General features: G+C 36.8%; 1 protein-coding gene across 4 annotated transcripts in view; it reads left to right on the top strand.

Moving 5' to 3' along the window:
- The first annotated feature begins 1,008 nt into the window (after positions 1 to 1,008).
- Positions 1,009 to 12,130, top strand: part of dysf (dysferlin, limb girdle muscular dystrophy 2B (autosomal recessive)) — a 145,939-nt gene continuing 134,817 nt past the window's right edge. For 3 of the 4 annotated variants that reach the window (XM_056461357.1, XM_056461355.1, XM_056461358.1), the window contains exon 1: positions 7,083 to 7,471. In XM_056461357.1, coding sequence (XP_056317332.1) covers positions 7,378 to 7,471 — 94 coding nt within the window. In that variant the 5' untranslated portion in view covers positions 7,083 to 7,377. Of the gene's footprint in view, positions 1,363 to 7,082; positions 7,472 to 12,130 lie in introns of those variants that run through there. The other variant, XM_056461356.1, reaches the window with a different exon arrangement.

Below are 12,130 nucleotides of genomic sequence, written 5' to 3'. Positions count from 1 at the left end.
CAAATAATCAATCAATCAATCAATCAACCAACCAACCAACCAATCAATCAATCAATCAATCAATCAATCAATCAATCAATCAATCAATCAATCAAATAACAAAACTATAAATAAAATAATTAGAAATGAATATAAATAATTAAAATAATATGAATGGAAATTTAATCAGCTAAATTTATTATGTAAGCATATTGATTCAGGCACAAAACCAAATTTTGGCGCATTGGCACTTGTCAAATTTTTTTGCTTGTACGGCTGATTTCTGCAACATTACGAAAAATGTATTGTTCACAATGTTATATTTTTTTCAGTAATATTAAAATTCCATTTATACATTTGTCAAATGCAGAGGTCTATAAATTTTCCCAATTCTATAAAAAATTCCCAAAACTAGTGAGTCACTGATTTATTTCAAATAAACCATAAGTGAATAAAACAGAGTTAAACAAGAATCCTTTTTAGGACGTAGGACACAACAGGATAGCCGCAATTGGTAAAGTATAGTAAAGGTGAGGTTCACTGAATACAGGTGAACAACGATATTCCAAATCGTAATCGAAAAAGATACACTGAGAAAAGTCATTCATTGGACTTTAAATAGTTCGAAAAAAATTATATGGGCTTAATATTAATATAAAATTTTTTGTTTAAATTCAGCCTATAAAAATAGTTTGTAACAACTTAGAAAAAAATATTTTTTCAGTGTCCCGAAAAAACATCAATCAATTAATCAATCAATCAATCAACCAACAAACCAACCATATTGTTAACAATATTATATTATTTTCTTTGTATTTTCATTAATATTAAAATTCCATTTATACATTTGTTAAATGCAGAGGTCTATAAATGCAGAACTTTCCGAAACTAGTGAGTCACTGTTGCTATAACAGGTGCTGACCAAAAGGAAGCTGTCCCTTTAAGAGCAGCTCCAGCCTGTGATTGAAAGAGCAGTGTGTATATGAGTCAGGGCCTTTAGAGTCAGTGTCTGTGAGCTGCCGGGAAGTGGGACAGCAACCACACCAGCTTCAGTCCCATCAGACTAATGTTTAATGCGCAGTCTGTGGCACAGATTTTCTTTCTCTATCTTCTTTCTGTCATACCTTTTCATCTTCTGGTCCTGGAGTGCAAAACCAGCCTGATTTTTTTTTTTGGGACTTATTTGGGATCCAGACACACCCCCGGTGGTCTAGCTTTGTATGGGACCACAGTGTGCGCTGTACTTTGCAGACAAGTGTTACTAGTGTGGATCCTGCTGTAACCACTGTCCACCAATGCTGCGTGTGTTTATTCTGTGCGCCCAGAATGTGCTGACGCATGATGAGGACATTAGCGATGCCTACTGCACTGTCACTTATGAAGGTAGGGGCCAGGCTAGAATGAAGGACTGAAGGCTTTTTAATGTATTAGAATATGCTGTGGAGAGTTTGCTTCGAATCGCATTTTTTATTCTGCACAATAACATTCATTCTTTCTTGCTCACTGTCTTGTTGTTAGTCTTCCTACTTTCCACATTCCGTCAAGCGGGCTATTATTGGAAAAGCAATCCCAGTTTCTCTCTCTCTTGTGTATGCTTATGGGTGTCCTGTTGCACTAGGAATATGTGTGCGTGAATGAGTGCTGCAGATTCGCTGTGTGTTTCTAAGAGGTGCTATGTCATCACAGTTGGGTTCTATGCAGAGCTTCTGTTTGCTTTGCGATCAATTTTTAGGGGCCCATGATTCCCATGAGATGGATCAGAGGGGCATAGTTTTTTGTTTTCTTTCATTTTTGAGAAATCGGCTACATATTAATTTCTACCTGATACATTTTAAAAGAAAAAACTAGTGCTGGGCAAAAAAAGCATCAATAAATTAATATGCCTGTCAATTAATACCTAGAGTTTTATGCAAAAATTTGGCCATTCCTTTGTGGCTGCATAGTTATGTGCTCGTACTTTATAAGAGATGGTCACTGTAAAATACCATTCGGTTTCTAGAGAAAGCTAGATAATGTTCTGTTTTTCAGACAGAAATCCACAGTATGCAGTATTGAAAAAAAATTGAAAGAGGTGCTATGTCATCACAGTCGGGTTCTATGCAGAGTTATGCAGAGTAAAAACAAAATTGTTTTGTTTTTATGTATGTGTATTTATCATATAATTTTACAGAATAAATATATATAAAACACACACTTGTATTTTGTCAAAAACTTTTATTTTGGCTGTGATTAGTCATGATTAATCTTTTCCCAGCACTACAAGAACATTATTATTATTATTATTGACATTATTATTTACTAGGGATGCACCGATATGATTTTTTTGGCCGATATCGATAACGCTTAATATTTGGAGGCCAATAGCTGATATGCTTATTCATTCATTCATAAATTCATTCATTCATTCATTCATTTTCTTTTTGGCTTAGTCCCTTTATTAATCTGGGGTCGCCACAGCGGAATGAAAGGCCAACTTATCCAGCATATGCTTTAAGCAGCGGATGCCCTTCCAGCCGCAACCCATCACTGGGAAACACCTATACACATACATACACTATACGGACAATTTACCTCACCCAATTCACCTATAGCACATGTCTTTAGATTTGTAGGGGGAACCAGAACATCCGGAGGAAAACCGGCAAACTCCACACAGAAATGTCAACTGACCCTGCCGAGGCTCGAACCAGCGACCTTCTTGCTGTGAGGTGATCATGCTACCCACTGCGCCACCGTGACGCCCAGCCGATAAATACTATAGCCGATAAATATAAATATTTAAAAATGTTATATTAAAAACTTCATAAAAGTTTAAACTAATCTCATGAATCAAAAAGCCTACTCAAAGCAAAAAAAGCTATAATTTCAAAATTTAAATAGTCACTAAGTGTGTGTGTGTGTGTGTGTGTGTGTGTGTTTTTGTGTGTGTGGTAATAGCCATCACGTGCGCTCGTTATAATCATTATAAATATGCTGATCAAACTGAATACAATCTTACATCAACAACACATGACAAGCAACGTGTTGATAATAACAAATAATCATATTAGATTACAAACAATCCAATATGTTGTTTAGCATGTGTACATCACTGCTGTTATGTTTGTACACATGTAATATTTTTCCTGAGGTGATTTCAGGATGCAGGATGCGCGAGGCAGGCAGTTCTGTACGATTACGTAACCTATCGGCTTAAAGATATAAGCCTAATTTTGATATCGAATCGATAATGATAATGTTAAAATTATCGGCCGATAACGTTATGGCCACCGATATATCGTACATCCCTATTATTTACACTAGCATGATATAAATTAATATTTCAATAAATTGAGGATGCATTAGAGTGAATAAAATGGACCGTGAAAGCATTTGTTATATAACGCAAGGTTTTTATTTCAAGTTTGTCAAATGCTGTACTTTTGTACATTTTAATTTATTCTTATAAGAGTTGCTTCATAATCATAAGAGTCAGTTTTTAATATTAATATTAAGAAGTCATATTAAGAATAATATTACTTAATGAATGCTATTCTATTTCTGGTTCAGTTTTTTCACAGCTGTCTATGTTAATATATTCTATTGTTGTAGAACGTTGAACGAAATGTTTTCAAATGTTTATCTCTGCTCCAAGGGCATGCGTAGGAGCTTGCTCACCCTCGGGTTGATACCCTCTGTGTTTCTTGGAGAATGCAGTTCGTTTGCTCAATAGAGGGCTTGTCGTTGCTGTAGTCATGAGGCAATCATATACAAGCACTCAGAGATGACTACAGGCATAGATGGCTAGAGTAAAAGTTTTATTAGATCAGTACAGGAGAGCGCTACTTTGCATTACTTTCATTCAGTGATGCTTTTTACAATAAGAAATTATTTAAAAAGAAAAATTTTATGGGCTTAATTCGTCATGCTTTCTCTGTGTTATCCACTTCAGCAAGTTATATCAGAGTGTGCAGTTGTAATGGCTTTCAGTTAATGCATTTACCACTTCTCCAGACCATTAAATCGTGAATGTTCCCTCTATCTGCCAATTAAACTGGTAGTCTAACTCATGCTGCTAGTTAAGCCACTGTTGCCGTGGCTACTGGTTAAGAGGCTCAATGTTTTGTGCCAATATGTTCTACTGTTTCAGCCTACTCAACCATCTATAATCGTATATGTATGTTAAGCTGAGATATTTATTAGTAACAAAACAACTCACATCTTTTCTCTCACATCTTAAAGATCAGAATTTATTACACTCATATAAACACAAAGTAACCAACCAAAATCGTGTTTTCAGCCTCTGCCACATGAAATGTCTAAATAAAACAGCTTTGCTATAGAAAACCATTCGATTTTCATTTTTTTCTTCTTTTTTTCTTTATTTGTTTTAGCAATGAGGTGAAAACTTTAAGCATGTTTTAGTTGTTTCCTGTAGGTTGTGATTCATAGATGGTACAGAGTCCAGACAGCCTATAACAAGCTATCTGTATAAACACACACACACACACACACACACACACACACACACACACACACACACACACACACACACACACACACACAGCACCACGCTCTCTCTTATTCACACACACACACACACACACACACACACACACACACACACACACACACACAGACAGCACCAAACCAGCGACGCACAGAAACCAGGTCACTTGGTGCGCGACTCGCCATCTTACCTCACCTCTCTCTCTCCTCCATACTGTCCCGTGATGACAATCACGCATACACATTCTTAGGCATTAAATAAATGATATTTAATATTTAATACTTGTCACCTATATAAGTGCATTGTTTTTTATGACAGTATAACGGTATTGAAACTGATAACGTTGCTATTTTTAGATCCCGCGGTATACCTTATTACCCTATTACTGCCCAAGTCTAGTCTCATATAGCCTAGTAGTGGACCGTGTGTGTGCACATAGTTACTGTCCTGCAAATGACTTTTGGGTTCGAATCCTGAATTGTACAAATACTCCGAAATTATGATTTTATGTATTTAAATACTGTTACTGTTTCATGGATAATTTTATGTTTATATTTTATGGATGGGAGACAGCTGCGTATATGCCATCAATATAGCATAATTTTTGTAACACTGTATAACATTAATTAATATTTTACAGGACTGTGATGGTTGGGGTAGATGTTAATAAAATTCAATAAATGGGAAATTTAATGAATAATATAAATAATTCTTGTTAACTTCTGGCCGCAACTGTATCTGATCTAGCAACAACCCTGTTTTACGATTAAAACAAGACATATTTATTCACAAAGTGTTCATTTGGATGTCAGACCAATGTTAAAACAAAACGCGTTACAAGACCAGAGCATTTCAAAGCTAACATCTATAGCTGCATCACCCTGGGTTCGAACCCATTATCTCTGCATGCTAGTCAGGAACTCTCACCGCTCCACTAAATCACTTGAAGCTTTAGCTCAACAATGTGGGTTTTAATACCTCAATTTGCTTTACTATTTCTTTGCTGAAGCTACACATTAAAATACATCAAAAATGACCACTAGGTGTTACTGTAGAGTGGGGTTTTGAAATGTTTGAAGCTTCGACACACTTGCGTTTGACAGTTTCAGTGTTTCATGAAGCTTCGCTTTGCCCACCACTAGTCAAAAGACAGGCAGCATACAATGTAAAGAAACAAAATGAAGTGAGAGTTCACAGTGACAGTATAACAAGACTCAACAAAGTGTGTGTGTGTTTGAGAGGTGTATAAATAGTCTGTGTAATTAGTCCTGAACAGCTTCAACTGTATCTGGTTGCAAACATGGGGATCTAGGCCAGGTGTATGAGTGGTGCATGACTGGATATGTAGTTCTTTTGCTGGCAGATTTGTAGTTCTCCAGCAATCTGCATTGGTTAGATCGATGGTGACTGTGACACATGCACTCTCGCATTCAAACACACATTCAATTTAGTTCATCCAATTTAACTGGCCAAGACAAGCCTCGAACCAGCAACCTTCTTGCTGTGAGGCGACAGCGCTAACCACTGAGCCACCGTGCCACCTAAACTTTCAACATCAAAATGCAATTCGAAAGCAGCAATAGACTAAAAATGCCTGTAAATTGTTAGCAGGAAGCTATTAATTAACATACTTTGTAACAGTTTAATATTTTATTTCACTTATAAATTCTACTTCTGGAAATCAAAATATAAACAAAAGCTACACTGTAAAAAATGCTGGGTTCCTCCATTCCTAAATTCCTTCACGTTGTCCCAACACAAATCAATTGCTAACTTAAATGTTTTTACAAATGTAAGTTGATTGATAACAAAACAATTAAGTTGTCCCCCAAAAACCTCAAGAATTGTGTTGATTCAGCTCATCTAAAATAAGTAGTTTGAAATAGTTCAAAATAAAATATTTTGAGTGTGCCTAATATCAGTTTATATCCATTCAGTCAATTTTTTTCACCTCAAACATCCAAGAAACCTCGAACATCCCTGACAGCATGGTAGACCCTTGAAATAATGGTGATTACCAACAAAATATATTTAAACAGGGATAATTGTAAGCACAGAAGTAAGATACCAATCATGTCTAAAGGGAACTTGAATCGATGGGGTAAAAGTCAGAAGATCAGCTCTGTGCATTAGGCTTTACAATATAAATCTTCAGAGTTGGTGCATTCAAACTTCAGTACTCATGGCAGCAGGTGGTGCTCCTCTCCTGCAAATAACAAGAATCAAACCTACACCGACACCAAAAATACTATATAGTATACTGACATCTTATAATAACTCTATTATAAACTGCTGTACTTAAACGCAGTATATGAGTGGATTTTAACATTTGATGTGTGCTATTACGAGTGCCATTAAATCTTCAAGTACAGTATTCACATCAAGATCTTCTTATTAAACACACCCCATTGAATACACACAGAAAACAACCTTTTAAATAATAAAAAAAAATCTGATAACATTTTACTTATTTGGTAGTAAAAGAGAACAAAGATAGATGCAGAGAAGAACAAGCTGCAGGAAGTGTTTAAATTTCCTCTGGAGTTCTGGGCAGGGTCACTGGAGAGGAAAGCGTGGTCCTTCAGCTCCTACTTGACGGTTTGTGTATATGCATGCAAGAAGCTTGTAAGGAGAGATTGCGAGACGTATTTAGCATATCGGACACCTTATCAAGGACACAGGCTGAAATTGATTTGTTATTTTTTTCTGGATTGAGCTGGGCTTAAACAACCCCTGATACTTTCCATTCTGGACGCCACACTCATCTTCAACTTTGGACCTAAAGATCACAAGACGCTATTTATCTTCTAAGCAGATTTTGCAAGGGTCCTGCTGGGATCTTTCCATCTTCTGCAGTCTGATGGTAGTTTGTTCTGCTTCTTGTTGGAGAGTTCGGGCATCAAGACAGTATGTTGAGGTGTTTGCTACAGAGAGCGACCAACCTGAGAAATGTAGAGAAGGGGGAAAGGCATAGCGACCCGCTTGCCAGCATCACTTTCAGAGGTGAGAGGTGACTCTAAACGATGTGATTGTACATCCATTTGAGATTTTGAAAGTGAGAGTATGAAAATGTTATGGTGATTTGAGATGGATATTAGCAGATGGATGCTAATGAAGAATGCTTGTGTTTTAATTCTAATTTAGAATCACACTTGTTCTAAACATTTGAAAGAAACTATTTCATGTCGGAGTTAGAGGGACGTTTAGAGTGCGATTTGGTCAATGTGACATTGATTGTTGTGGGGTTGAGAAAGCAGATTTCTGTCAATATGTAATGGATGTTTTGGTCCATTTAGCATGGTTGCTCATTACAACCAATAGAAGAATGAGAATGACGCCATTATGTTACATGAATATTTCAGTATAGGTTTGAGCTTTGTTCATTATTTTATAAGCTCTTGTGGTGAATGAATGAATGAATGTGACGGACACTAGTTTTAGACCAGCTCGCAAACTGAGTGGCAGTTCCTTTCATTGTTCCATGTTTCCTGTTCCAGCGCAGGGATGTACAGGAACATGCGTTTGTGAGCGTGTGGGACTGACGAGCTTGATGTGTTTGTGTGTGCCAAGTTTCCATGACAACAATATTTGATTTATTTTTAATCAAGGGCACATTTAATTGTATAAATTGTTGCAAAACAAGGAAATCATATTATTATGTGGTTAATAATCTCTGTATTGGTAAAATTGACATTTGGTTTGTGTATGACATGACGTATCTGATGTGCTTTTGCAGGATGCTTTCTGAAACAATGCAGTTCCTGCTATTTAGCAGATTACTCATTATCATAATTATAGCAAAATGCCTTGGCGAAAACTTTTTCTCAACTTAATTTGGATCTTTTTTACAGATATATGTCCAATGTTATTTGACCATAATTTCTTTAATGTTATAGTAGTTATTTATATTTTGTTTTGGCTTTCATTATTGGTTGATTGAAGAAAAAGACATTTCTGTTTTGATGTTTTGTGCATTTATACATTTTTTGAGTTGAAAGGACATTTTTGACTGGTCAGCAGCATGACATTTGATTATTGTGAGGTTGTGAAAACATTAATTCATTCATACATTCATTTTCTTTTCGGCTTAGTCTCTTTATTAATCTAGGGTCCCCGCAGCGGAATGAACCGCCAACTTATCCAGCATATGCTTTACGCAGCGACAACCCATCACTGGGAAACACCCATACACACTCAATCACATACATATATGGCCAATTTAGCTTACTTAATTCACCTATAGTGCATATCTTTGAACTTGTGTGGGAAACCAGAGCACCCGGAGGAAACCCACGCGAGCACGGGGAGAACATGCAAACTCCACACAGAAATGCCAAATGACCCAGCCGAGGGTCGAACCAGTGACATTCTTGCTGTGAGGCGATTGTGCTACCCACTGTGTCACCGCGTTGCCCGTTGTGAAAAAATGTAATAAATGTGTTTATGCTTTATCAAAAACAGAATTTATAATATTAAATTGAGTATTTTTTTTTTTATCTTACGACAGGTATTTTTGATTTTTCTGAAGTATAGTTTGTAGTTGTTTATAGATGAGGTATTATTGATCATGCTGCTGTTTTATTTATTAATTTGTTTTACAAAGTATTTCCATAATATTATTCTATATTGCTACAGTGTTATACAATGTACAAGAACACGCAAACTACGCTGTGCTAACAACTTAGCCATCGTGCCACCCTAACATTAACTAATAGGGCCTAATTTCAAAGTTAACACAATTATAACTATTGAGCCATTTGTCCATTCATTCTTGTTACTTTATTATATTTTAATAATTTTGTTGAAAATGTTCTTAACTCCCCTCTCTGTGCATGTTGTCATAGCTTATCATGTAGAAGTTGTAAACTACCAATATATCCTCACTGAGGGACATCTCTTTTTCCACCTCTCCTTATCCTGTCAGAAAAAGATACTGTGTCACTCTTTCCACCCTCAGTGGACAATTGAAGGAAAATCAGGTGTTCTGGCTTTTATTCTTAGCTGAACAAAGAGTAGGTCACTGCTTTAGGACCCGTCATTCTGGCATTCAGATTTCATCTTTTATATTATTAGAATTTTTCACTTTAGTTTGTTCAAATTTTTCTGTAGATATGCAGTTTTTGGCTTGTAGTTTCACTTTCATTTAGTCTGATTCCATTCTAATGAGAAGGATCTTGTGTGCACTTTGTTATTTATATATATGTACGTGTGTGTTTTCCCCTATGTGTGCGAATGTTAGGGAGAGGGGAAGAGGCTAGAAGGCACAAAAGTAGCTGCAGTAAGTGTTTTTTTCCTCAGGCCCAGTATCAAATACCATCTCCATTTATAGACATCACAGAAGCAAATTATCCACCCGGTTCAACAGCCAGAGTCCTCAGTTTGAGCTCTGAGTAAGCAACAATATATGCAGACAGAGAGAGAGAGAGAGACAGCAGGAGGGTTTGACTGACTATGTGCAGAAGGCAAGTGTTTTAAAATGAAAGTATTGGCAGAGAAAAGTGGACTTAACATTGCTGACAACCAACATTACAAAATTAATGTTGACAAAATGACAAATATGAAACTCATTGGCATCTTTAGGTACTGTTTACATCATGGTATTTACAAAGCAGTGCAGTTATTCACATTTCCCCTATTTCGGCTGTATCGCTAAAATGCCTTGCCAACTCAGTAGACAATAGAGTGACATTTTTTTTATTTAAAGTAATATGTTGTAGACTGTCATGAGCCGTGGCACTTAGTTCTAGAGATGGTGGCAGCAGCACTTGATTTTGTTGTTCTGTATATTCAATAATAATAATATTAACATCCTGTCTTGGAGCAGCACAATTGACTGTTACATTAGGAGTCGGGTGACAATGGAGGTGAGGGTCCAAATGCAGTTTATTAAAAGCTTATGCAGGCAATGATCAAACAGGAACAAACAGTATCATGAGGGTAGTCTAATAGTAAAGTTGTGGTCACAGGCAAACGCCGGTGCAGGCAACAAACAGGATAAACAAAGAAACAAGGCAAGGAGGTAAGACTAGACAAAGAAAACGCTTCGCAATATTACAAGTAAACATACTCAGGACTCAGCAATGTGTGTGTGTGTGTGAGTGGGAGGTGAATATATACTCTATGGAATCAGTCTATGATTTATTTCTAGCTGTGTGAGTGCAATTAGGGAGAGAACTGGTGTGTGTGTGTGTGAGGTGCATGATGGGATTTGAAGTCCAGTTCCATGACAGATTTGTAGTTGTCCAGTGATCTGCAACAGCTCACTACACTCTCAGAAAAAATGGTACAATATTGTACCAAAGAAGTTTGTTTTCTGTACCATATAAGGTACAACTTTTACAAAGGTACAAAACTGTTCCTCAAGGAACATTATTTGTACCACCGTGTATCTTTTTTTCTGATAGTGTAGTATAGCATCTCACTAACCTGGGAAAAAAAGTAGTATGGTTTCCCCCATAGTCCAAAGACATGCGGTACAGGTGAATTGGGTAGGCTAAATTTGATTACTAATGTACATGTAAACATAGTCAGTGTTGCACAGTGTTTCTGCTGTTGAGAATGGTGTATTTGGCTTTTAAACTAGTTGAAATCACAGAGATGGAATTAGTACTAAAATAGCAAGCTTCTCACCTGATTTCACTGCCCTGTTTGGTGGTCACTTAATTACGGCGGGTTAATGTAAAATAGGCACTCTCTTTAGAATAGTGCTGTGTTGTCTTTTACTTATGGTCAAACTAATGGTCTGTCCGGTGGACTATTCAAATGAATAGAGCTATTTCACATTGTTTTTGGTGGGATTTCTGATATGGAAAAGAATCGCAATGCCATCAATCTGGCAGTTTGGTGGTTGCACCCGTGTCACCTCTAGAGCTTTTTATTCACACCATTCTCTGCACCTACTGACCTACTGTACCAAACATCAAAATGCATTTTTATTGGCTTTATTTCATTTTATTCAGTTCATTTATTTAGTAATTTCCATACGTAACACCTTTCTCAAAGTATTTTAATTAAAAATAAACACCATAAATAATACCAGAAGAAAACGATTAGCTAACCATCTGTAACCAGGTGTAAACAACACATTCTCACCCTCAGCTCATCACATATTGATTCTTCAGGAAATAATTGTATTTCCACGGAGCCTGAAACTCCAGGATGTCAGCCCTGTTATTTTTAACTCCCACAGTACTTATCAAAGGTCCTTTCCTGGTTTTTTGTCAGATCGTATCCACCCATTCACCTGAATGCACTGTGTTTTTGAAATGCACACCAAATAAAGCCCAGGACATTGAGGGTCAAACAGTCACAAACATTCCCACCAGTTTCCGTCATGTTCTGGTTGAGGATGTCATGCCAGTGTTTTCCTCAGTCTTTTGTTGTCCTCTTCAGGGTTGTTCTGATGTTTTCATGCTCCAAGTCTATTTCAGGCAATCAGAGAGGGCTTTTCCCACAATGCCACTGAGCGTGTATCTGCCAAAGATGCTTGTTTTTGCTATAATCATGCCTCTTGACATTCAAAATCAAAACAGGAAGGTAAACATAGCTCTTTCCTATAACACTTAATAGCGTGACAGACCAGTAGCGATACAATGGACACTGCATACTAGTTTTCATAGCCAGCTTGTGTGTACATGTGACTACCATTTGTAGCAAGAGGTC

Source organism: Danio aesculapii, chromosome 7, assembly GCF_903798145.1.
Source record: "Danio aesculapii chromosome 7, fDanAes4.1, whole genome shotgun sequence".
Classification (NCBI taxonomy): Eukaryota; Metazoa; Chordata; class Actinopteri; order Cypriniformes; family Danionidae; genus Danio; species Danio aesculapii.
This window is presented reverse-complemented; position numbering and strand designations above follow the sequence as displayed.